This window comes from Uloborus diversus, chromosome 2, assembly GCF_026930045.1.
Source record: "Uloborus diversus isolate 005 chromosome 2, Udiv.v.3.1, whole genome shotgun sequence".
NCBI lineage: Eukaryota > Metazoa > Arthropoda > Arachnida > Araneae > Uloboridae > Uloborus > Uloborus diversus.
This window is the reverse complement of record NC_072732.1, coordinates 31,771,029-31,798,096: the sequence shown is the minus strand read 5'-3', so window position 1 is coordinate 31,798,096 and position 27,068 is coordinate 31,771,029. Positions and strand designations below refer to the sequence as shown.

The window sequence follows — 27,068 nt, the reverse complement described above, 5'->3', positions numbered from 1 at the left end:
CTGTTATTTCTTCACCACACTGATAATACATGATTCTTCTCCACTCAATGACAGCACCCCCCACGCTCACACCTTACATTTCCCCACACATTCCGTATTCCCAAAATTCTTAAGAATTTCACAACATTTTCAGTTATTATTTCAGTTATTATTTGGGATTGAAGAGAGGTCCAAAGAATTCCTAACTTTGGTTAATAACCAAAAGTTTTGTCTTTGTGCAACTTTCAAGGCTTGTATCATTAAGGGTACATCTTAGTTTGTTGGAAATAATTTTTTACAGTTGCAAATATTTTCTAAAATTGTAGAGATACCAAATGAGTATGTGAGCTTTTCCGCCATGCGCAGAAATGTCTACCAAATGCCTCGATGTTTTGGCCAAAGAGAGATGATTGGTCCAGATTTTTTGCCAATTTGATATGTATGTACGACTATTGGTCAAAATCAGTTATAAAAATTATTTTCATCAGAGTCAATACTGCAGCTAGTTTTTAAATGCAACTAAGAGCCACAATTTTGATTTAACTGAGCCTCTAAGTTGGCAACCTCTGTACTAGAAGACATAAATGAAACATGCACGTCCCGCCAAAAAAAAAGAGGTCTAACGGTCAAAGCATGAAATGTTAGTTGAAGTTAAAGATGAAAAGTAAACCTAATTAGTTGAAGACACTTCCATAAAATGTAAAAGATATTGGTTTAACAGTTTTTACCTTCACATCGGACCGCGCAGCTATCTTCAATGCGCTTTCTACAAACGTTGCAGAATCGACGTTTTAAGTGTCCGGGTTCACCCCAACAATGAGGAACAGGATTCTAAAAGGAAACAAAGAACTGCTGTCTTACAAGAGTTGAGACACATTTTACTTGACACAGCATAGATATTTACATTTTCAGGGTATTTGTTTTAGAATCAGGCTTGGTGAAATAAAATGAGCATATGGTGTACGGATGTGGAAGTGGAGAGGGAGCGATGTGTCCGTGGCGGGGTCCACGGATCTTTGTCAAGCTAACCCAGTACTTTACCTGCTGAGCCAAAAGGACCTCAAGGCTCGGGAGGCAAAGTTGGGTTTTGGTGCTCTCTAACATGGGCGGCTCGTACGGAGGGGCAAGGGGAGCAACTGCTCCCTCATTTTTAAAAGTAAAGGGACTTTGCCCACCCCTCCCCCACTTTTTTAAGTTCAAAATTAACGATAGATATCAAAAAATGATAAAATTTATCGTTTCACGTGTTTAAAGAACGAAGAATTGACTTAATAAGTGGATTTTATAGTTTTTTTAAGTTGTTATTTCATAAAAAGTAAAATGAAGCTTTAAATTGGAAGAAAAAACTCTACTGTGGTCATCCATCTCGACTTTTGTGGTCGCGTCCCGAATTTTTTGGCGGTCATTTAATCAATAATAACGTTTAACAATTCATATAAAAAGTCAGTTTAGTGGCATCACCCATCAAACCTGCCTTCCACCAGCACTTTCTTTGATCCCCCACTTTTTTTCAATTTTTTTGTGTGTACTAGCCGCCTATGCTCTCTGACATACTGCACAAATATAAAAACAATCTCAAACACAAAATAATATCACTTCCTTCCAAGCTGTTGATGTAATTGGTTTTTAGGGAAATTATGACTCAAATTCAAAATTATCACCATGCTACAAATACAAATACAAAAGTGACGACCAGCAACAGGCTCTGGGCCCAGCTAGATTGGTCCTAGTCAATTTACAATCCCTAGTAAAGATCAATGGCCCTCTTAAAACTATCTACTCCCTTGCTCATTACCACCTCTTCCGGTAAGCTGTTCAAAGGTTCCACTACCCTGCTAAAATAATAATTTTTCCTAATATCCATGTTAGCCAGAGATTTAAATAGCTAAAAACAATGACCCCTTGTCCTGTTTTTAGTGCTAAACTTCAGCCCCGTAACATCTTTCATTTTAATAAATTTAAACAACTGAATCATGTCCCCTCGGTCTCTTCTTTGCTCAAGACTGTACATTTTTAGCCTTTGCTAAAGGCTAAGAACCCATTGCTTTTATATTCTCACTTGCATACAGTCTGACCACACTTGCCATGTAATTGGCAAGTGAACAGTTAAGACAATTCTGTTTGAATAAGGGGGAAAAGGAAAAATGCATCGTGCGCTTCGTTCATTTTAATGTGACTCTGCTTAATTTGGAGACTAACACACAGCTGTAACGGCAAACTGCGACCCCTTCAAACTAGTAGATGAATCCGTTACCGCCTGTTAACTGGAATGTCGCCTTTCCGTCTCATCTATGGTCAAACAGTACTTCTAACTAAGGCACTGAGATTAGCTCTGATATTTTTGTCATACTATCAGCTTTGCGGTACATAGGATGCTCAAAAATGAATACACTCTTTAAACTGTCATAAAAGATTTCTTTTCCAACTTTCAAAATTACTGAAGATTAAATAGCAAGAACAGTTTTTAAAAAATGGTCAAAATGGATTCAGCATGAATCAAAACGTGTAAATCTTTTGAAATCCGAAAAATGTAACGAATCCAATACATTCTTTTATATATATTAAATACACTGTAAAAAAATTCCGAAACGTTACCGGTTATTTCCGTGGAACGTCTCGGAATTTCACACGTTTTCACCTATATCCCCGTAAAAACAAGTATCTTCACAAATAATTTTCCTGAATCGCTACAAGTTGCACGCGTGCAGACTTTTCACTGTTGTGGAAAATATTTTTAGCAACCAGTTTAAAGATTGAATGAACGTGTTTATTAAGTGTATCGGCCTAAAATAGCTTACGGCCTGTCTAGATTGACTAAGCCCTCAATGAGAGCGAAAAAGTTAATGGATAGCTACAGCTTTGTAAGGCAGGCAAGAGCTATACTTGGTTCCTCCTTGCATAGCTTGGTCCATGGTCGTTCTAATCTATATGGAGCCTTATTGGTAAATCAGGAAGGTTCTAATCATTTACACTAAACGTACTTAATTTTTCTAGAAGGCTCTAGAGAAATGACTGGCTTCAACAGGGAAGATTTCGCACTTCTTCAGAAAGTTTCAAGGTTAATTTGAGAAAGGTTACTGACTTTTATCGGAAAACGTTCCTGGTTTTTCCAAGATATGTTACTGGAAGAAATTGGGCACATCAGCTGCCTATTATTTTCCAGGAACGTTTCTGAATCGTTTTTACAGTGTATAGAAGAAAGTAAAAAACCAAAGATCTCAATAAGTTGAATGCACGGTGTTTCGAGGTTACAAAGAACCCCTCTTTCATAGCAAAATGTGAGCTTATAGATTTCATAACATTCGACAAAAGATTCTATTGAATGTCTTTAAATCCATTACCTGACATTATAACGTACTGAAAAATGATTCATCATATTCCGGGATACAGGTGTATGTAATTTATTGCAATGTTTTGCTTTTTTAACGTTGTTGTTCGTTTTACTGAAATGCGGTGGATTTGTGTGTACTTACTTTAATGATACTTGGAGTTATTGTTGAACATGGAGATACTACAGTCTTTAGACATCGCTCATGTACGACGAAATTGCAAACTGCAAAAAATAAATAAGTTAAGGTATTTTAAATTTTTATCAAAAACGTAGTACAAACTAAAATATTTCAATAAATAAATATTTTTTTGCATATGTAATATGTTGTACTTTGTCGAGGGTGAACCTAAAACAGATTTGTTCACAAGATCTGGATTGATTTATCAATTTTGGACTACAATAGAATCTCAGTAATCCAGAATAATACGAATCAAGGTTAGCCGAATTAATGAAAGTACAAACGAATTAAAATAACTAATAAAATAAAAATTATAATAATATAATATATAAATAAAATAACTAATAAAATAAAATTAAAATAACTAATTATAAAACTAATATTATAAATAGAGAGGGCGGATTTTTGTGTGTTTATATGTTCGAGGTAATCTTCGGAACCATTGTAGCTATTTGAAAAATTCTTTCGCTACATGAAAGGTTCATTCCTACTGAGTGACATAGGCTGCATATATGTACTCATGCTAATTTTTTAAACCAATAGTTTGTCTTCGCTACCAGTTTATGTTCTTACGTAAACACAAGCGCTGATTGTCTAGCACTTGCATTGATGAAATAGTTAAAAGTTCCCTATGAACTGGATGCTAAGAAATAGAAACAAGTGAAAAAAGTAACGATGATGGTAAAAGAACCGCCATAACCTATACATGTATTTGATGCGTCAGAGGATAATGTATATAGCATTCTATTAGCCTTGGCCATCGCGAAACGTTTAGACTCGCAGAATGTTAATACATCAAAATTTATTCGAATGAATTATAACTGGAATTCGCTTCGAGCAAATTAATTTTCGAATTCAGGTAGTGCAGATAGATGATATTAATCCGTGATTCTAAATGCTGTAATTTTGCATGCTTTTCGGGCTACTCTTTAAATTTTTTTTTCTATACCAATATTATAAGGAGAAAGGTTTTTTTTTTTTTTTTTTTGTATGCTTATATGTTCCGGACAAGATTAATACATGATTGTGACCTACTGAATGAGTACGTTTCCAATTAAGCAATTAAATTAGTAACCGATCAGCGACTCGCCTAAGATAGCAGATCGAAAATTAATGCTTATCGGCATACCCGGTGGAACTGAAAAAAGTTTAATAAATTTAACTAAAATCAACACGCAGACTGAGGATGTGTTTGTAGTTATTTTTTTTTTAACTTAATTGCACGAATTTTTCTTAGTAGTCGAAAAACTGACCTCTTCAGGTTTAAACTACTTTGAACGACTCCATTCAGAAAGATTCCGCACATTTCATAAGAAAAATATTGGCCATTTGGATAGCGTCTTCAAAAGGTCTGCTGCATAATGCATTACAGATGTTCGGTCAGCCACTGTTTGTAAACAAAATTCGTGTATTCTAAATGAACTAAAAGATTAAGACAACGTTGAGAGAGGTGTCTTCATCGTCTTTGCGGGTGACTCTTACCAAACTATTCCAGTGGTTCCCTTGATAAACGTGTGCAGATATGCTTTAAGCCTGTTTAAAGTCGTCTCCTTTTAGGGACTCTGTACGATCTTTGTATCTTAAGAATATTTTTAAGAGCCCATATTCATTCTATTAAAATTAAAAGCGGTATTCCAATAATTTCGTTACGAAACTTTAATTTGTCTTACGTATGCAATGGAACTGGATCCCAAATAAAATCAATATGGACTAATATGATTTACCGTATTATTCTTACTGAATCAGCAACAGGTCAGTCAGAAATATTTATCGAAATTCCATGGTCCTTGCACTTTTCCATTTCTAATATAAGTAATTTAAATTTCCAATGAAATTTTCTTATTCCATCACCATCATCAAAACTGAAGGTCATACGTACAACGTTACATATGGGAAGATTATATTATTCACGGGGAAGTAAAGGTTGGTCTCTCCTGATTAGGAAATGAAGTGAATGAATTTCTATCAAAACCTCATAAAAACGAAACAAAAAGCGTATGTACGAGTATACCATGATATTTTAAAACAAAAAAGTATGCTGAATATTTATTAAGGCGGTTACATTTTTCAACCTGAACAAGTTCGGGACGGGCCCCTAGTAACATATAGATTGAGCTAAGGTACTTAAACAAATCATTGCAAGAAAAAAATGTATTTTGACTTCAGGAGAACAAAATATAAAATGACATAACAGAAAATTATTCAAAAATATCTCAGAAAAATACAAAATACGGTCTTAAAAAATACATAATTGGATTAAATCGTCCTTTATTCATACAGTATGTAGGGGTATGTGGAGAAAAGTAAAATGGTGACTAAACTTTTTAAAAATGAACAAATTGGAAATTTACTTTGAAAATTACAGTACATAAAGGCAGGACATTATATTTTATAATAAAGCTTGCATTGAAACAGTATTTCTTTTTATTTTTGACCATAAGTTTGCGCCTTCAAAAAAATGTGGAAAATGTTCCTTTTTTTTCCTATGGGGCAAAGTGAAAATAAAATATTTTTCTAATGAAATATTTTCTATTTCATTATAGAAAATATTTTTGATCAAATGAATCAGTAAATAAAAGGTTGGACGAATAAATGAAAAGATACTGAAACAATAAACTAAAAATTAAATTAGTTTATAAACTAATATGTGAAGAAACGTAAATGAACAAGTAAAAGAGTGAATGAAAAAGAAAATTAGTGAATAAATGAATAAATAAGTGAATTATTATCTGGAGGAATGTAAGTGAATGAATTACTAAATGCATACGTAAGTGATTTAGTAAATGATTGAGCGAATAAACAAAACAAACTGTTTCACTTTGCCCCGCGTGTATTTGACTGAATGTAGAAATTATTTAAACTACAAATAAGCTTAATGTTCACTAAATAAATATTTCACAAGTATTAGATGGTCTCAATTAATATTTAAATTGTTAATAAAAAAAACTTTATCATTTTATAATAACAAAAATAATGTTTGAATTTCAACAAAATATTACAATACGAGCATCAATTTTTGAAAACTGCCTGTGTTATCTTCGGCAATATTTTTTTTCCTGACTGTAATAAATAACATGTGCTACTATATAGTTAAAATATTACTAGATAGGTGGCGCTAAAATCGGAGTAAATATTTCACCATTTGACTTTTCCCCGCTATTTCAGTTTGCTCCACATTCCCCTACATCCAAAAGGCTGTCCGGATTAAGCGAAGTTCGGTTTCAAAGGGTTCGGATTAATGAGGGTATATCGTAGTAATAAAAGGAAGAAGAAAAAAAATCATTGGCTACTTATTCATGCTGCATTTAGGCGAAAGATTTTTGCTTTAACTGAAAATTTTTAAGCTTATCATGGAACTGTTTTTGAACATTACCTCCTGATATCAAGTTTGTGAAATTATTACTTGTCTCTCCAAAGCCATCCTAACATAGTAACTTGATTTGAGTTACGATCACAAATTTTTGGATCCAAGAGTAGTATTGCTTTCTGCTTCAGTTTTAACCTTCTCAGACCCAAGATCAACATAATTTGAATTCAAGATGACAAAATTCAAATTAATTAATCATTTAATCATAAATTTAATCATTTAATCATAAATTTAAAAAATAAAAATTAATTTGAATTTTGTCATCTTGAATTCAAATTATGTTTTTCGCAATCACGAGTGCGTGTTTGTATGTGTGTGTGTGTGTGGGGGGGGTATGTGTATGTGTGTAGGCATGTGTGTTTGTGTCTGTGTGCAGTCATGAGTGTGTGGGTAGTTGTGTGTATGAGTGTTTGTGTGCGTGGGGGCGGGGTATGTGTATGTGTGTGTGTAAGCATATGTGTTTGTGTCTGTGTGCAGGCATGAATGTGTGGGCAGTTGTGTGTATTTGTGTGTATGTGTAGGTAGGTGTCTGTTTGCATGCGTGTGTATATGTGCTTGTGTATGTGTGTAGGGGTATGTGTGTGTATGGTGGTGTTTGTGTATGTGTGTGTATGTGTTTGTGTGTGCGTGTGTGTTGGTGCGTGTATGTATGCGTGTGTGTGTAGGATATGGACGCAACCTGGAGACGGTTTTCGCTAGAGGAGCAGCATCGTGAGGCCGGCCGACGCGACGGGTGGTGCTGGCAGAGGGTGGTGCCGCGCCGGTGGGAAAAATGATAGCACGCCAAAAACAGTTAAATGAAAGCAATAAGCAATCGTGATTGCTCAAAAAAAATGTACTAATTGGTTTAAAACACACAGAAAAGTATAGAAATTTTTTTAAATAAAACTATTTTAATTTTCAGTTATGAGAAAAGTAGTACATCTCTTAATGGAGCGATACTAAAACAATTGTGATGTAAATCAGGAAAAGAAGGGTTTGAGGGCAGAATTGATAATATCACGCGAAAGAACACAATATTTAAGGAATTCAACAGCATGATTAATAATTTACTACTATAAAAATAATTTAAAATAGGAGCATTTCTCAAAGTCATCATTTTCCCGATGCAAGTAACTTTCTTTTGTTCAGAAAATGCTATTTTCATTTGACTGTAAACAAGCCATGAATAAATATCTGACAATCTGCCTTTTTTTTCAGTACTGTCATTTACTAACATGTACGCAAGTAGTAATAAAGTGTACGTACAGTTTAATACTGTGCAGCATTGACGCATTTTATTTACATTGGCGGTCCCCCCCCCCTTTTTTTGTGTGTGTGTGTATCCTACAAGCGACGCCGCACAGTGGGGCGAAAACGTCAAAAAACGCTTATAAATGAGTTTTTTTTTCCTATATTAAACCAATTAAGGGTTAATAAATTTGCACAGACCTACCTCGTTGGCAATCAAAACTGGAATATTAGAGCCCTTCGTCCACTACAAAGCTGAAAGGAGCCTTTAGAAAGTTGAAGAACCATGAGCGCGGGAATTTACAAAAATTGCTTTTAAGCAGTCTATATTCTTTTTTTCTTATTAAAGGCATGTATATTTAATTTCTCTCGTGTCCAACGATAGTAATAGGACGAAAAAACATGAGCAATTGAATTCTCAAACCGAAAATTGGTTTTGATCTGCACCGAAAACTTGGGAATTCAAGGATATTTTTTTTTCAAAACACTCTGCAAAAAAATATTTTCTTAGAAATTAATATTATTAGTTATAAATGGTCTGCAGAAAGACCCCGAAAAGGAATTGCTTGCCTAAACCTGCGAACTTTGGACCCTGAGCCCATACAAATCGAAAAAACTCCATAATAATATGCCTGGGTAAAAAAACAAGCGAGAGAGGTTTAAAAACATTTTTAAGCACTTTTTGGCGTTTTCGCCCCACTGTGCGCCGGGACTGAGGAGGTAAATATTTGGGGTGAAAAATATCATCACTGAGGAGATTAAAATTAGGGGTAAAAACTCATCACAGAGGAGGTTAATAATTTGGGTAAAAATTTCATCACTGAGGAGGATAATATTTCAGGTAAAAAATGCTTAGGGGATTAATATTTGGAGTAAAAATATTCATCACAGAGGAAGTTAATGTTTCGTGTAAAAAATGTCATCTCTGAAGGAATTAGTATTTGGAGTAAAAGAAATCATACAAATCGAAAGATTGAAAAGCTTCATAAACATTAATTAGGACGAGTGGTGGGGCATTAGTCCACTTGATTATAATGACCAGCTTCTCTTTTCTTTTTTTTTTTTTTTTCAACATATGAGGGAGGCAGTGAGAAGCAAAGGGATGCAAGTGGACATTTTCAAGTTTTGAGTAAAACGCGTATAAAGATTACATCCTAGGTAGGCTTTCACTGAATTTTTTTTCTAAATCATGCTGTACAGCAGCACCTACCAGGGCTACTAGTACTATATCTTGCCTCAAGACAGAGGAGGAGTTCACCTACCATTTGTACTGGTTGTCTCCAAATTTTTAATTTTGCCACTTGCATCCCTTTGCTTCTCACTACCTCATATGGGGCATTCCATTTCTGCTCTCTGAATAAAGAATGATTTTAAATTCTCAAAACTATTATACTCAAATTTCCTCCTAGTGTAGTGAATAATTCCACTACATGCAGCTAATTATGGCCTATCGTTCACGACATGATGTAATTTCTTCCCGTATTTTTTTTTTTTTTAATTTCAATATTGATAGGAAAATATTGCAATTCTCTAATATTAAAGATCAGAAATCTCAGTTTTAAAGAAACTGAAAAGCAGTAGTCCCATTGCCTTGACAGTGCTTCAAATAGAAGGTTAATTGGACTGCCTATTTTTTTCGTAAAATTAACCACGTACGAGAAGTGAATATTTCCCCTTTTAGTTTCAGTGCGTGTGCAAATTTCCTAACTCCTTTTATTTTCTGTTACAAGCACCTATTGTAATTCCGGTGCTAAAAATAAGTTTTTATATTCCTTCTCTCCAAACCTGCTACAAAAAAGAATTCTATTTGGAGATTTTAGTGACGCAGAAATGGCCATTTTCAGTCTATATCCTAACAGGTAATATTTCGCCCTCGTGTTAAAAATACACCCCCCCGTGATTCTGTTATGGAAAAATAGCTTCCTGCCCACCTCAGCACGAAATTGCGTTTCTTATTTCAACCTTGAAAATGAGCAAGCAAGGCGTTGCCATAGTTACTCCGTCTCATAGTATATGAAGTCAATGATCATATTACTTGTAATGAGTCATGGCTTTTCGGCGTAAAGTTGAATGGATGCCGTGCTAATGGCAATTTTTTTTCTCTCCTTCATATCATAATTTGAAAGACTGTCAGAATTATGTTCCTCATTTTTACAGGTATGATAACTTTGTAGTAAAAAGTGGAAGTTTAGAGGGGTTTTGTTTTATTATTCATTTTTCCTCCGTAGAGACTACACCAAATTGCATGGAACTTAATTGCTGAATTTTTCCTTTGAATTTTACCCTTTTCACTTATAACTAATTTCTAAGTGAAAATTTTCGGCTCGAACTTGGATCATGGATGGCTCAATGTTTTGGACATTTGAATGGTTATAAACCCATTATAGTGCAAATTATTTACATCTTGTAAAGAACTGGCAAAAATTTACTAGTCTTAAAGTATCCATATCGGCATCTGGAAGAAAGAAATCTGCAAATGTATCTGATCAGTCGAATCAATCTTTTGATAGCACTACCTCAATAGCAGTACAATTTTTCAGCACAAAGGAAAATGTTGAACCAGTTACTCAAAGGAGAATAAAAGAAGATTCTAAAAGTCTGAAAACATAAATAACCCCATTGAAGAACTGATTGCATTAATTGATTGCAAAAATGTAAAGCGCATACCAATATTAGGACAGAGGAATACAACACCTTTTGTATTTTCTGAAAGATTTTGGCTGCTCTTTCTATTGGTGTCTCCCCAGTTTTGCTGACACGAAATCCCCCCCCCCCCTGGTTTTCAGTTTCAATCACACATTTTAATATATTAAAGGGGGAGGAAGTTTGAAATGTTGGCAAAACTGGGGACAACCCTTTCTGTTGATGACGTGCCTCAATTTCTGGTTAAAATTAAAGTTAAATTTACGTTAAAATGGACACCTCTCAAATGCAGTTATGAGTAACTATAAATTTTCAGCGTAAATAACTCTTTCATAAATGTTTTCAAGAATAAACATCAAAATATGTACTTAGAGTTTGACAATTGCCGAGATGTAGGGGAATGTGGGGCAAAGTGAAAAAGCGAGGCAAAGTGAAGCGATAAAATATTTTCCCAGTTCGCAGATCCACCTATCTAACAATATTTTCACTATGTTCTTAAACATGTAGTTGATACCAAAAAAAAAAAAAAAAAAAACCAAGTTCTAAATCTGAAGTGAAAACAATAATGTAAGTCATTTTCAAACTTTAATACACATATCGTAATATTTTGTGATTTATCAAAAATAACTTTTGTTATTATTAAATGACAAGGTTTTGTAATTCGCATTTTAAGCATTAATTAAGAGCGACAAAAGTCCAGCACAGTACTTATTTAGTGAAAATTATTATCACTTATGTATAAATAAGTAAATTAATTAATTTACATTCCTGCCTTCGTTAATTCACTTAATTATTCGTTCAGTTACTTATTTTATTATTCATTCATTATTTCATTCACTCATTTATTGCTTATAACATATTAATTATCTTTTTATTGATTTATGATTAAAATATTTAGTCATTTATACATTTATTCGTTTACTTATTCATTCATATGATGAAAAATATTTTTCATTTTTTCACTTTCCCTTTCAAAAAAAAAAAGTGAAAATTTCCCACTTCTTTTTTCAAACTGCAAACTTTATTATAAAAAAGCATTGTTATTTCTTCTTGCACTGCAATTTTCAAAACTAATTTTTACAATTTTTTCATTCTGAAAAGTTGCATTACGTTTAACTACTTCATTTTCCCCTTTTTCTTTATTGCGCTCTGTAAAAAGAATGTACATGGGCAGTTCTCAAAAGTTGGGAGCAAACACAGACCTAAACTTAGAAGCTTTTAACACGATACAACTTTTATTCTAATTCACTCAAATATTTTTGAGTCAAATAATAATCTTGTATAGAGACAGAAATTGACATAAATTATTTAAAAAAAATTCTTCAAATACCTTTTTAAAAATGTTTCCTTTGCTAAAAGGTACAATTTTGGACATTCAAAATGTTAACTGAGCAAATGTACCATCAAAACAATTTTTAAAAAATTATTTCCAAAAGTTTTAAACAAAATTAAGGATATGAATCTTGAACTGAATAATTTTTTGCTAACATTTTCCACAAATGACAAAAAAAAAAGACATATTATTTATTTTGTAAATGATTTTACAAAAAAAAAGGGGGGGGGGAGTCGGAAGTTTGATGGATGTCCAAACATAACGATCTGGAGAATGCTATTATTTGAGAACTAAGACTGTGATGTTTATATTTCAAAGGTATTTATCTGTCCTCAAAATTAATTCTTAATTGTTTAAAACTGTTTTCATATGCTTTTACACTGTATATGTGTAGCAAAATAATTTTTCTTAAACATACATTTGAGATGTCCAAATTGCATTACGATCTAAACGCCGATAATTCTGTCCGTTAATTCATTATTATAGATGATATATCGTGTTATAACCTCAATAAAAAGGGTTATTATAATGTTAATTTCTTGTAAGTACAAAAACATTGACAAGAATTGAAAATATCTTAGAATGCTTAACTGCCCTTTGAATTCTTGAAATATTTTGATTAGATTACTTTTACTGACATAATATAACCTTTTGTATAATTAACCAACAAAAAGAGAAAAAACAGCAATAATGTTCCTGATATCAAAATTGTAAAAAATACACCAAAAAAGTAGCTAAATGCTAACCTAAAAAAACTTAGTAATTTTATAAGATGCTTCTAACAAGTTTTCATAAAACCTCAATATGATGCGTATGAGTTACATTATTTTTTCTTGACTAATATTTTTGGGTTAATTACTTAAGTTTACTATTTTAGTGATCACAACAAAGTTGAAAATCTTAATCTTCACATAAGCATTCAAAATTTTAAGAATTTAATACATTGAAATTTTATTTATTTCAGTTGTAATTTATCTATTATTAACTAATTTTAATACATATAGTAAGTGTAGAAATTTTTTTCTTTAATTTTTCATTTGTACATCCCTCAACATTCACGAAAGTTAAGTTCCGAGAAAAATTTACATGTATCTACTATCTTCATACATGAAAAAGAGAACTAAATTTATTAAAATAATAAACTATTAAAATTTATTACTCGTATAAATACTTTAAAAAATACCCAACACACTCTACGCAAAGGTTTAAATAGAAACAAAATAACTTAAAGTGTTTCTATGTGCTCCATATAATATTTTGACTCCCTACGGAACAAACCGTATTCGTGTGACCAAAAACTAGGCTCGACTATTTCTGATATAACTTCTCATTTCCAATCTTTTTACTTCAGTAAAATTACCACCTCTCAGTCAATCACACGCATTCGAGTCGCCATTTCTGTAAAACGGTTTTCCTAGCAAGCAGCTATCTGCAATGTAGAGAAGCTGCAAAAAGCTCCTGAGTAAATTTCCACTGCCTCGGAATTAGAACGTTTTGTTGTCTGTGCTCGAACGCTGTCTGAGCCAACTGAGATCTTGATTTTAAGATACATTTAATAGATAAATTGTCTGTTTAAAAAAGGGGTTTTTTCCTTACAGTGGAAAGTACTTTAAGAAACTCTGTCGAAATTTTTCTGGTTTCGGTACGATAGGAAATTCGTCTTTTAAATACTACATACAGATTTCTGAAGCACATTAAAATGCGGTTTGAAAGTTTTAAATTTTCCTCAGAGATTTTTAGTACAGTAAAATGTTTCGTATTTCGATGACTTTGAAATACATTTTCAAATAATTTTTATTAATATTGTGATAATTTAATATTTTAAACGTGTCATAAGAAGTTAAAGTATATTTGTAAGCGTATAAATTATTTTAAGTGTATGTTTAGACTTTTCAGATGTTTTGAAAGTCTTTTAAAGTTTTTAAATGCACAATAAAATATTTAGAATGAATGTGGCGATGCCTCAACCTTATAATTAGTGGTTCAAATTTAGTTTGAAAGGATTTTTTTTTTTAAAAGCGTCGTTAAAAAAATGTATTAAAATTAATTGCATTCTAAAGTTTAAATCCAGTAAGCATAACATTCATCGATTTTTCTAACACTTTCAAAGCAGCTCTATTTATCAAATAAGCTCTATCCTATTTCATAAAGCACCTTTTCACTTCGATTATTTACGATTTTTCTCAAACACCTAATGATTGCGTGCAACCAGTGGTGATCTGGAAAAGGTTGAAAATAAAAAGTTGCAGTAAATAGTAAAAAAAAAATGCATCTAATAATTCTTCCGAAACCAGACCTGCATCTACCCACTTTACATAATTTTAGAAAGGATTCGAGAAGGAAATTAATGCTAAAAAAGGAAAGTGGAGTTCCACTTATAGAACGCTGAATGGCAGTTTGTGCTAGTGAATGGGTTTTTATTGATTATGTGGGAGAAAAGGGTGGCCACATATATATTTATATACATGTGTGGATCTCGATCGGGCTTGCTTTTGTAGGAGAGTCCATTACTGAAATGGAGGGGTGGGAGGTGGAATTTCATTCGAATGATCGGATGCTGAAAAAGGAATTTTCTTCAACATAAACAGGAAGTCTTATTGACATGGTAAAGAGTTTCTGAAGAATGTTTTATTAGATCATTTTCTCCAAAGAGCTTGCTGATGCTAAAGGTCAAAATGCTAAAGAGGATTTTTTTTTAGTTTTTTAAGATTTTAAATGCTAGACACATTTTTTGTAACGTATTTGCTCGTGTTAAGCAATTAAAATGTCGTAAAAGCTTAAAAATGCAAACTGTTTTGATATCGAATTGCCACTTAACACACATGATTACGAATAAATACCTTTGTGCTTGAAAATTAAATGAGTGTGTTACCAACATATTAATGCGCAAAAATTTCAAATTACTGCAGACACATGTTTTGGGGTTACAAGGAACCCCTTTTTCAATGCAAAGAAATTGGATCTTATGGATGAAAAGTCATCTTTGAAAATTTATCGCTCTTAATCAAACATTTGACCTTGAAAGAATGAATAATTCATATTTTGTTTTCAGCATAATTGTCATTCTACGTCATTTATGTCTAGTACGTAAAAATGTACCGGATATTTTTTTTTTTTTTTTTTTGGAGATAATCATGGAGTTTTGTATAATTCATTTCGCGAAGACTTTGTGGTTGTGAAATACATGATTAAATGAAAATATAAACGACGGTCATCTTAACTATTTTACTTTGCTCCACATCTGTTTTTTTTTTTTTTTTTTTGAATTTATAAGTATAATGTAGCAAGAATAAAGGTTGACACTTAAGTTATGAATACTACTACACACATGTAAGTATAGTGTATACTATACGTATGTAGCATAGGTGTATGTAGGATGAATATGCATATCAATGTACTATACATGTATGAGTAAGTAATTTGCATATGTGGGTATGTACTATGTATGGAATTATGAATCATAATAAATATATAGAATGGCAATTTTCAATTTGAAGAAATTTAATGCTTTTACTTGAGTTCGAAATCTGAAGTTGCAATAGCAAAAACAAAGTAGAATGTATAAAAGGAACAAAAATACAAAATAAAATCACCACCGGGAAAGGAGAGAAACATTTTGAACGCAAAGGCAAATTTGAGATTCCTACATCTCCTATTTTGTTGCAAACTTAGTTTTACAAAGTTTTGCTTTCGGTTAACGTTGGAGCTCCATTGGTCTCTAAGCTACAGTGCGGTCTAAAAATAAGTTAACTTTTTGATGGTAGAAAAAAATAAACATAGTAATGTGTTTTAAAGCTAATGTTTATTCAAAATAGGACTCATTTAGTTCATTAGAAGGTCTTGAACTGTCAAACAGTTTATCCATAGTCTTTTTCAATTCGGTTTTGGGAATGTCCTTTAGCACCTGTGTCATGCTGCTTGGCTGTTTAGAACATCATCGTAAAAAGTTCCTTTCATTGAAGTTTCAGTTTCGAGAACAGAAAAAAGATTTGTGTCCTCGATCACCCTTCGTATTCACCTGATCTATCACCGTGTGATTATTTTCTGTTCCCGAAACTAAAAACTGCAATGAAAAGAATTTTTTATGATGATGTTTCAGCTATTCAAGCAACGTAGCAGGGGTGCTAAAGAACATTCCCAAAATGAATTTTAAAAAGTCTATGTATAAATTAGTTAACCATTCAAAACGTTGTACTGATTTAAATAAATCTTATTTTTCAATATATTATTCTTATTTTATTCTATCACTAAAAATTTCGCTTATTTTAGATCCCACTGTGAATAGAAATCCATACCTTAGAAAATCAAATCAAATAGCGTCTAGTTTCTAGTATTACAGTTTTTATCAAGGAAAAAAATATTGATGATCTCAAACTGTTATGCCCTGAGACGTAAGTTTCATTAAATTCCATCAAGAATTCACAAATTAGCATCTGAACTTATGGAAGATCATGACAATTATAAAACCGAATTAGTGTATAGCACAAGCATGAATTGTATTTTAAAATATTTTGCATATAATACATTTGAGCTGTGGAAACCTGTTTTTTAATAAATGAAGAGTCACTGCATTTTAATTCATTTCCTCATAATCAGGGGTGCTCCCCCCTACGAGCAAGGGCGCACCCCCTAAATATCACGAAGATCCCCCCCCCCCGAAAAGCAAAAGCCCTCCCACAAAAAAAGTAAAAAATACCCCTCAAAACAACCCCTTAAATATTTCAATGGCGGAGTCTGCGCCATGACGCCCCCCACCACCTAGGTGGGCACCACTGTTCATAATAAATCCATACACACGATTCTCTTTTAACGTATCTATTGATCAAGCATAAGGAAAATGAAATTCGGCGGACAAGCTTGAAATGTGGAATATCTGAGATATCTTCTTTGAGCCTATGAACAGTTAGACATTTTTGAAATGTACCATAGTAAATATATATATATATATATATATATATATATATATATATTAATTTGAATTTTTGACATCTTGAATTCAAGTTATGTTTTTCGCAATCACGAGCGTGTGTGTGTATGAATGCGCGTGTGTGTTTGTGTAGGCGCATGTATGTGGGTGCGTGTATATGTCTGTATGTAGGCATATGTGTTTGTGTCTGTGTGCAGGTATGAGTGTGTGTATGTGTATGTGTGTGTAGGAGTGTGTGTTTGTGTCTGTGCGCAGGCATGAGTGTGTAGGCGTGTGTGTGTGTGTGCGTGTGTGTGTAGGATATGGACGCAACCTGGAGACGGTTTTCGCAACAGGAGCAGCATCGTGAGGCCGGTCGACGCGTCGGTGGTGCTGGCAGAGGGTGCTGGTGGGAAAATAAAATCAGTGTAACATCAAAAAGTCTGTGAGAACAATAAGCAATCGTGATTGCTCAAAAAAAAAAACTTCACACTTTCATGCAGTGTATTGCAATGCCGGAAGTTAGTTCCATATTTTTAATGTCATATCTTAAATTCATTACACTCTTCTGGTCGTTGACCCCTTACTTTAAACATTCGCCATTTTCATTTTCATTAACTTTCTAATACATCGGACAACCTCAGTGATGTTTCATCATTTAAATCATTCTCCGAGTAATCGGTTTCCCTCTGACAATTCGTAACCTATCCAGTGATTAGGGTTTTCGATTACTAGTGTGTTTCCTTCGTCATACCGTGATATGGGTCTTCGAAACGATTTTTTTTTTTTTTTTTTTTTTTTTTGAAAATCGGAAATGTTCCTTTTCCAGTGTCTTCTGTCCGCACGAAAGGACTGACATGGAACAGTGACACGCACCCGCGTCTTGAATGTTTCGTGTTAGTTAAAGATGGGGGAGAATGTTGTTTTGTGAGAGGGTCGTTCAAAGAGGCAGTTTCCTTCGAAAAAAAAATTAAAATAGATATATCGCGTGAGAAATTGGTCAGGTGATTGTCCTCATAAGTGTCATTTCTTTCTTCAGAAGAGTGTTCAGTTAGAAATCTATTTCTCCTTTCAGAAGGTTGCATACAGCTAAACTCTTTTGAGAAAATTTTGTAGAATAACTCTTGGCCTATCGTAAGTAATGTTTTTGAACCATTCTGAACTTTTAGATGGTTATTTCAATGACTATTTTTGATATCAAAATGTAGTTTTGTTTACGCATCAACTACTACATTTGTTGGATTTCTTTACATTCCTTAATTTTTACGCAAACTAAGTTTTGATTTTAACTCTTGAAAGCTACACGTATATGAACGATATACATGTCAAAGACATTGCTACATGTAATTTTTGTGAAGTTTTTGGGTATCTGTGTATGTGTTTTAAAAGTTTCTCATCGGTTCACTAAATTCAAATTTTGTAAACCAAACACAACCAAAACAGTGATTAAAATACACCAGCTGATCCGCGCGATGCATGCGCGCTCCAATACATTCTAATCACACCTAAGCCAAGTATACAGTGTGTATTTGGAGTAAGTGTGACAGCAATGTAAATGAGGTAAAAAGAATGAAATTGATATTTGTTTAACTGAGAAGTATCTTCGTTTTTGAAAAAGGAAAAACGGTTGCAAAAAAGTACGATGGGCGTTTTAAAATTTGACGAACATATATGTACATCTTCATAGTTAAATCATAATTAAATGTGAGATAAAACAATAAATGCATAAAATTGAATCGATGTTTCGGGATAATAGATCGATAAATCGACAGCGGGAATTCAAAAACTGCGTCTTTTTTATTGTAATTTTTCGAAAAACAGCCAATATGTGAATGGGGTCGTTTCCAAAATTTTAAAAGTATTTTTTTCTGAAAGAGCATGCTTAAAAGCATAGGATCGGACCTTTTTTTTAAATGTTTTGTGTAAGTTTAATATTTTTAAAAAATTACTTAAATCGGTGAACTTTCATTGTTTACATTTCTTGGCGATGACATCACAAATAATGAAATGCAATTCTGTATTGCCACTCACAGAGCTAAATATTTAATTCGCATCTTTACTCACGTGTATTGGCAACGATATGGTTGATAGCAAGCATAGAGCGCAATTTTAATTCGCTGCTTGATTATCGTAACGTGGAAACGTAGTAGAAAGATGCGGCAAAGTGCAACATTTGTGACGTCATAAAGACCACGCCTTGTTTGAAAAATCGGACATTTCAAAAAAATAATTTAAAAAAAACTGTTGGGAAAATAAAAGTATTTTCTGGGCCCATGTTTTTTTTTTTTTTTTTTTTTTTTTTTGCTCATTCTATCTATTTCAATGACTAAAAGTAGTACGTTTGACTGAAGGAAACCACCCCATTGTTTATTCGTTTTTTTTCCTAATAGCGGTGGAAAAAAGTTTAAAATTATGCCTTACTCATGAAATTTTTTGAAATGTTAAGAAAGTTTAAGCATAATGACAAAAAACGCCCAAGAGAAATAATATACAGAGGATGTTCACAAGGTCAGACACCACACCCTAAATATGACTGGCGGCATTTTTTTTTTGCTAAATATCTTGCGCATACTATTGATGGATGCCTTAACTAGTTCACTTCTTTGTCAACAACCATTTCTCAGTTCGAGTTAGTCATTATTTTTGGGTATTTTTTGAATCTTTGTTCTTATGTTCTACGAAATTTTTGAAGTGTGGCTTGACGCATCAATACTTCACTTCTAAACAGGTAAAAATTATTATAAATTTACAGGCATGTAGTAGACGAAAGGAATTCAATGAATTTTAGTTTTGAAAACCGTTTGTTTAATTTCATAACTTATGAAACCATGATATCCAAAACGTTTGTTTTTCCTTATGCATTCCAAAGTAGGAGGAGTTTTTTGTATTATCCAGCCGAATATTTCTTGAAAAAACTTAAAATTATTCAACGACATTGAGTATGTAGTAGTATTTTAGTAGTAGAGCAATATCTTTCATCTGCACGGTTTTCAAAATCACATTGAGTACAATGAACATAAAATTGCTTAACATATTTTCATTTTCTAATCCTCTAATGCATAAACATAAATGTAAGCAATGTATGCCTCTTTTTTTTTACATTGTTTACGAAATTTTTATCAATTACTGGAAGGGGTCCTAATTAGGAGCACTTTTTTTTAAATATCACTTTCTCCACTTTTTACGAAATTCCAAAATTGCTATTTACAAATTTTTTATACGAAGCTTACTACTATGGGATTCTTGAGCAAACTAAATGAGGCATTTTTTCTCATTGGACAAGCTGTTTTATTATTCAAACTAAGAATGTCGTGGGAAGAAAACGAATTGCGGGTTCGATTCTCGTGCACTATGATTTGCATCAGTAATATTCAGTCTTGTAAACATGTTTTAAAGCAACCATGTTTTGCAAAATACGTGATCCTTAAAAAAAAAATTTCCATAATATTTCTCGTAATTTTAAACCTTGTCGATAAGTTGCACAAGGGTAAATAAGATTTTGTATCGGATTAGAGCTGTAATGTTATTATGAGAGCTCCGATTAATATAAGCATTTCTGAAGATTTGTATGCTTTGGGAAAAGTTTAATCATGAGCTTATTCGAAAACTTTCTATCCGAAAAGATTAGCGTTAGTAATCTCATCTATAGTCAGCTATTATTTGTCACATTCCTAAAATGCTCCGTCTTTTGGTTAAGAGGTTTCTTATTTACGTCACCTCATTCTCGGTCTCTTTAGTTTGCCAATTTTTGTGGCGACTAGATTTCAGAATGTCACTTTTGAGTGTTGTTGATAATTTGTTTCTTTTTGGGTAATGCTTCGCTTAGAATTTTGAAGCACCCTTATATAGCTACGTTTTTCTTTACTAATTTCACGTGCCTTAAATATAAAAGAGGTGTGATATTGTTTTTTAATCATTTTATGTTTTATTTATTTATTCATTTACTAGCTGCGTTGTCCAGCGATGCATGGTCTCTCAAAATAAAAGTTGTGTCAAGTGACACATGTTCAACAATCAGGCTTAAAAAAAGAGGGGTGGGTGGAATAGTGCAAATTTTCTTGTTAACATGTTTAAAAGATCAATTTCAGAACTCAAATTTCAAATACTGACCTTTTTTTTTAATTCAAAAAGTTCAGTCATAGTTTTTAATAGGAGTAAACATTCCGTTTAACGGATTTTCTGTCGAAAAACTCCCTAGGGAGTCCCCCTTTTTGAGCATCAAACGACCTCTATGTCAAATTTGGCAAAGTTCCGACGTAAACTGTGATATTGTGTAAGGAGCGCACACACATTCACATACACACACAGTCATTTTTATACATTATAGATTTATTCATTTGTATATTTACTTCCATTTTTTTATAGATCTCATTTCACTCAGAATTAAATGTCTTACTAACTTATCGCTGTTGCAAGTTTTAAACACGTTTCGTTTTTGCCTTTAATGCATACGCCTATCAAAACGAATTTCAGAATGTAAACTACTCGTCTGCCTCGGTACGCACTTTTTAACTATTTCCGGAAGTAATTGGAATGAAAATAAAGTTTACAAAAATTCCTCGCTTTTCAAGTTTAAAATACCGAAGAAAACAAACATAAAACAAATACGAAGAACAAACCAATGTTTATTTTAAGTTACCGAGTGACATAAATTCAGAAAACTTTTAAACGTAATAAGCTTTTAATATACTTAAGGTTCTATTTTTGGTGGTTATATAAGTAAGTTAGATGCTTGCAAGAGGGTTTCGTTTATTTATTTCGTAAAGGAAATTTCACGTAATAGGAGGTTATTGATGTAGCCCGATTTTGAAGGAATGTATTTTGATTTATTTTTACAGGCTGCTTAAAAACTTCTCATCTTTCACCGACTTTTACCATCTTTAAAATGATATTAAATTGTGAACAATGAACAGAATACTTTTTATCATTTTTAATCGAATTTTTATGATTTAAATAAGTGAAACTGTGAATGAGATATTGCATTTAAACTCGGGCACTTGTTTATTGCGTACTGGAAAAAAGGTATTTCTTTTAAAGTTCATTCTTTTTTTATCGCCAAAATTTCTCGAATTCTTTAATAGACTTGAAATTGAATGAACTGATAAGTTCATTCAATTTCAAGATTTCATTGTGAACTTATCTGTTCACATCAAGAACTGATGTGAACTGATAAGTTCATACGCATTCAGATTCAGATGTATAAGTATACATAAGTTCAGACACATTCTGATTTATTGGTATAAATGAGTTCAGCCACATTCTAATTTATAGGTATTAGAAAATTCGGACACATTCTGATGCATATAGGTAGGACTAAATCCATATTTATTCTGGTTTATGAATAAATTTAGTCGCAGTCTGATTTATTGGTATAAATATGCTTAGACACATTCTTATTTATGAGTATAAATATGCTCAGACGCATTCTTATTTATGAGCATAAATATGTTCACACACATTCTGATTTATAGGTATTAATAAGTTCAGACACATTCTGATTTATATAGGTATGAACAAGTTAAAATGCATTATGATTTATACGTATGAATAAGTTCAAAGTCATAATGATTTATTGTATATATATTCAGACGCATTCAAATTTATATTCATAAATAAGTTTAGATACTATCTAATTTATAGGATCGTTCAGACGCACTCTGTTTTATTGGTATAAATATGTTCAGATGAATTCAGATTTGTATTCATAAATAAGTCCAGAAGCATTCTAATTTACTGGTATTAATAAATTCAGATGTATTCTGAATTGTATGAATAAGTTCAGACACATTCTCATTTCTTGGTATATATATGCTCAGACACATTCAGATTTATATTTACAAATAAATTCAGATGCATTCTGATTTATAGATGTGAATAAGTTCAGGCACATTCTGTTTTATTGGTATAAATATCTTCAAACGCATTCAGATTTACATTTATAAATAAGTCCAGACGCATTCTGATTTATAGGTATAAATAAGTTCAGAGTTGCATTCCAATAGATACGTTCTCTTCTTTCGTTTAAAATGTTGCTTAACTAGCCTTTTCGTCACCACATACATAGACTATATATATACTTGTATGTATATGTGTATATAGAAGACATTGAAGCAAAGACAAAATAAATAACGTGTTATGTTAAACCTGGAAAGAACTGATAACCTCATAGCTCACGCGAACAAAAATAGCAAGAGAAAAGCTTAAAATGGACAACGAGTGGGCAACTGATGGTTTAGAACAAATAACAGCTTATTCCAGAAAAGCTAATTTTAGGGAAAAGTAAATTTACGAAGTACAAAAATAAAACCTATATAGATCAATAACTTGAAAGAGAAATAAGCATCCAAAATTAGAAACCTTATCTCAAAATGAAATATGTCTCAATGTCTTGATAGATTGCAGTAGAGACCTGTATCTACTGTTGTAATTGTGCATCACAAATAGCCACGCCTTTTCAACAACGAGTTATCTGATTTACTCATTTTTTCCCTATTCTTACTGGAAAATGATGCTTATTTATCTTCACACATTTGCACACACGGTCATACATATTTGCGCATATACGTATGTATATGTGTATGTGTGAGATCAAGTCCATCATTTCGAATTTTTCCGCATAGGATATACATTTAAGCTCAACTGTGCACACGTTCATTTATTTTATGCACACACATTTACTTATCAACACATTTTTTTTGGGGGGGAGGGGGGTCAAATTTTTCCATATTTGCCTGCTTAGAAGTTTTTGCATTGATCGATTTATACATATATGTTTATTTATTCATCTAGTGTTTCACTTTTATGCCTGATTTTTACCCTCATGTGTATCATATTTTTATCCACAAGGTAAATAAACATCTGCTTTATTTACACCAAAACATTAACCTTTTGCAATAATATTCACCTTGTATGAATCAATCTAATCAATTTCTCTTTATTTAACTAATTGTCTAACTGTTTTATCGCTGGAGTTTGCACTCCATCCTCTTTTCCTATGTGTAATTGTTCTGCCGTGGCAAGGCAAAGGGAGCTGCAGAAATGAGTTTTATAGATATCCGAAGAAATGCGCTTTTGATTCCGTGCTAATAATAGGAAAATGTTGGAATTTAACGTTTTCTTCGTGCTTTATTTTCAGCAGAAACTAAATAAGCAAGTTTGTACAATACAGCTAAAAAACAATAGAGGACAAAAGTGCAAAAACATGGAAAATGTGCACATACTGCACTTTACCTTCCCACGGCAGTGTTAATTTATACTTTTATTTTTTTGAACATTTATTCAACTTTCTATGCGTACAGATGATTACTCATACAAGTAATTGCATGTCTAGCTGTGTATGAATTCGTTTACTTATTTTTAATTTAATAGAAACATTGTTTACGTTTATATTTGTTTGGATATCTATCGATAGCGGGCCCGTTATAAAAATTGAGATATCGTATTTTTCAACTAATTTTCTGTTTCGCTTCAAACTTTCAATATCTTTTCTCTTCAAATTACTTAGAACATTTTTGCTTTAGGAAGTGTGCATCTAGTACTAACTGTTACGAAAATAGAGGTCTTGCAGGTCAAACGAGGGCACGCTGTATAGTTATTTGTTCTTCTCTTTAAGCTTGTACGTACAGTTTTTAATGAGGAGTCGACAATAAAAAAGAGTTTGATCACAAGGTTTAGCAATTTCTAGTACTAACAAATAACTCTTCCTCCGATTCCTTTAGCGTTAATGTACAACTATTATATACATAAATCCATAAATGTTTATTTACATTTCGTAAATCACTATTTTTAAAGTTTTTTATTACTATTAATTCTATTACAATTTAGGAGGAAAACGTACAGAAATACAGTTATAACGTAATTAATTCAAGTTCATTCATACGAAATTTATGCAAGCTTATAGTTTAGATAAAAAAAAATTTATCTGGTTACTACATTTTCATTTATTTATTTGTGTTAATGCTTTTTTGATACGAGTAGTATAAAGAAGAATGTAAAATGTGGTAAAGATTGTGTATAGTTTTGTTTATATGAACGGAAGCAATAGTATTTGTTTTGCTCCACTATGCTGATGTTATTATAATGGAAGTATGTAAAAACATAAAATTATGTATCGATTTTCAATTCTTTTTATGTATGTTTACGTAATACGAGCATGAATAAAGAAGCAATAGTGTGTTTTTAAACCGAAATTGCATCGTTTTGTTTATGTATTTGTACTGATACTACTATCATGGATCAGGAAAAATATGAAACGTATTTATATTTTATATATAATTTATGAAACTGTTCATGATTGTTAAAATGATATCGTTCAAATCTCCAAGTGAAGTCAGAATCATGAAATTCGTACCTCCTTATTCACTAATTCGGAAAATGTAATGGTGCATAATTACATCATTTTGTTTATGTATTTGTACTGATGGAGGAATATATCAGGGAAAATATGAAACGTATTTATTTTATCTTTATTTATGTTTATGTAACGGGTTAACTTTGTTGAAATAATATCATGCAAATTTCCAGAGAGGAGAAAATCATGAAATTCGTGCCACCTTATTCAAAAACTCGGTAAATGCAACCGTACGTGCAGTAAGTGAATTATGACAACAAACCAAATACATGGATCAATGAAGTCAAAAATGAATTGGACGAAAAAAAAATATTGCTCAGGGCATGAAATATTGAATATTATTTACTTAAGTGGCGTTTATAGTGAGGGAAGAATTCGATTAAGGGACGTATTCGAGGATGAGAGGGAAGAGGGGAAAGATAATAATGAAAGAGACGGCTCAAGGCCAACTGATCACCTTCGCAGATGAGTCCCTGTCCGATGAGTCCCCAGAGCATGTCGGTGCAGTGGTGACAGTAGGTGGGCTTGTGGAAGGTCTTTTTGCTGAAGAAGTGGCCCTGCTGCACCACTTCCGGGGGCCCTTCGCCCTCGGGGGGCCCCACAGAACTAGGCCTAGCACCGCTGGAAGCCATATTGCTCCTCTGGTTCCAGCTTTCCGCGGCACGGGAGATCGACGGATGGAGGGGCGAGGCGGGAGCAGGCCTACATCAAACGAGTATTTGTTGTCACACGAAGTCCTGCGAATCCGTGAGGTCACCTCGCCATGGTCTCTTCTCCGACTGGGGATCTGTGTGATTGTTTCTTCAGCGGACGTATCCAGCAGAGTCGGCCATTTTGGTGGCAGGCACAGCCGCTGCTCTCTCTCTTTCTCTCTCTCTCGCGGATGGTTCTGTGAATGTGTGGGGCGGCGCAGAGCCCCGGCGCGTCGATCGGAGAGCAGGGGCTAAAGGGGGAAACGAGGAGCCGACCTTGGAGCAGCCCTCGCGCCTTCTCTCCTCTCACTCTTCCTCCCTTTCTTCTTCTGACCTCTCCCCTTCCCCTTTCTCTCTAAATATCAACTCAATTTACGTGCCTCTACAATATTATGGGAATTAGCAGAACACTCTGCTTGCTACGTTGAACAGGAAAAAGAAAATTTGAAAATAATTAAATAGGTCCTAGTGCACATGCACATTTATGTATATGTGTCCATACATAAGAATGTATATGTGTCACACACACACACATATATATATATGTGTGTATATATATATATATATATATATATATATATATATATATATATATATATATATATATATATATATATATATATATATATATATATATATATATATATATATATATATATATATATATATATATATATATATATATATATATATATATATATATATATATATACACATATATTCACACACTTCATTGCTAATGTGTCTGGATTTTATTTTATGATAAGTAATTTAAGTTTTATGATAAGTAATTTATTTTATTTTGCGTAATACATTGCGCAAGTTTTACCTCGTATCTTGCAAATATTTATTACTTTTGATTCTCTCTCTCTCTCTCTGTGTGTTGTTTAATTATTTACATTCGCAATGTCGGTTAAAAATCAATCCTTGGCTCCGTTTGTTTTTCTTCGATTTTTTTTTCATTATAATAATTTCATACGCGTTTTACAGCTGATTTCTCTTTAAAAAACCCCTTTTCGAACATCCTTCTCCGCTGCTTATATGTCCGTCTTTTACCTA

The 27,068-nt window shown here is 32.7% G+C and overlaps 1 protein-coding gene across 1 annotated transcript in view; it reads right to left on the bottom strand.

Moving 5' to 3' along the window:
• The window catches only part of LOC129216951 (diacylglycerol kinase theta-like), an 84,997-nt gene extending 59,048 nt beyond the window's left edge, over positions 1-25,949 (bottom strand). The window contains exons 1-3 of the mRNA XM_054851172.1: positions 25,775-25,949; positions 3,453-3,532; positions 708-810 (exon numbers count right to left, since the gene is read on the bottom strand). Of these exons, the coding sequence (XP_054707147.1) occupies positions 708-810; positions 3,453-3,532; positions 25,775-25,949 (358 nt within the window). The remainder of the gene's footprint in view (positions 1-707; positions 811-3,452; positions 3,533-25,774) is intronic.
• Positions 25,950-27,068: the final 1,119 nt, after the last annotated feature.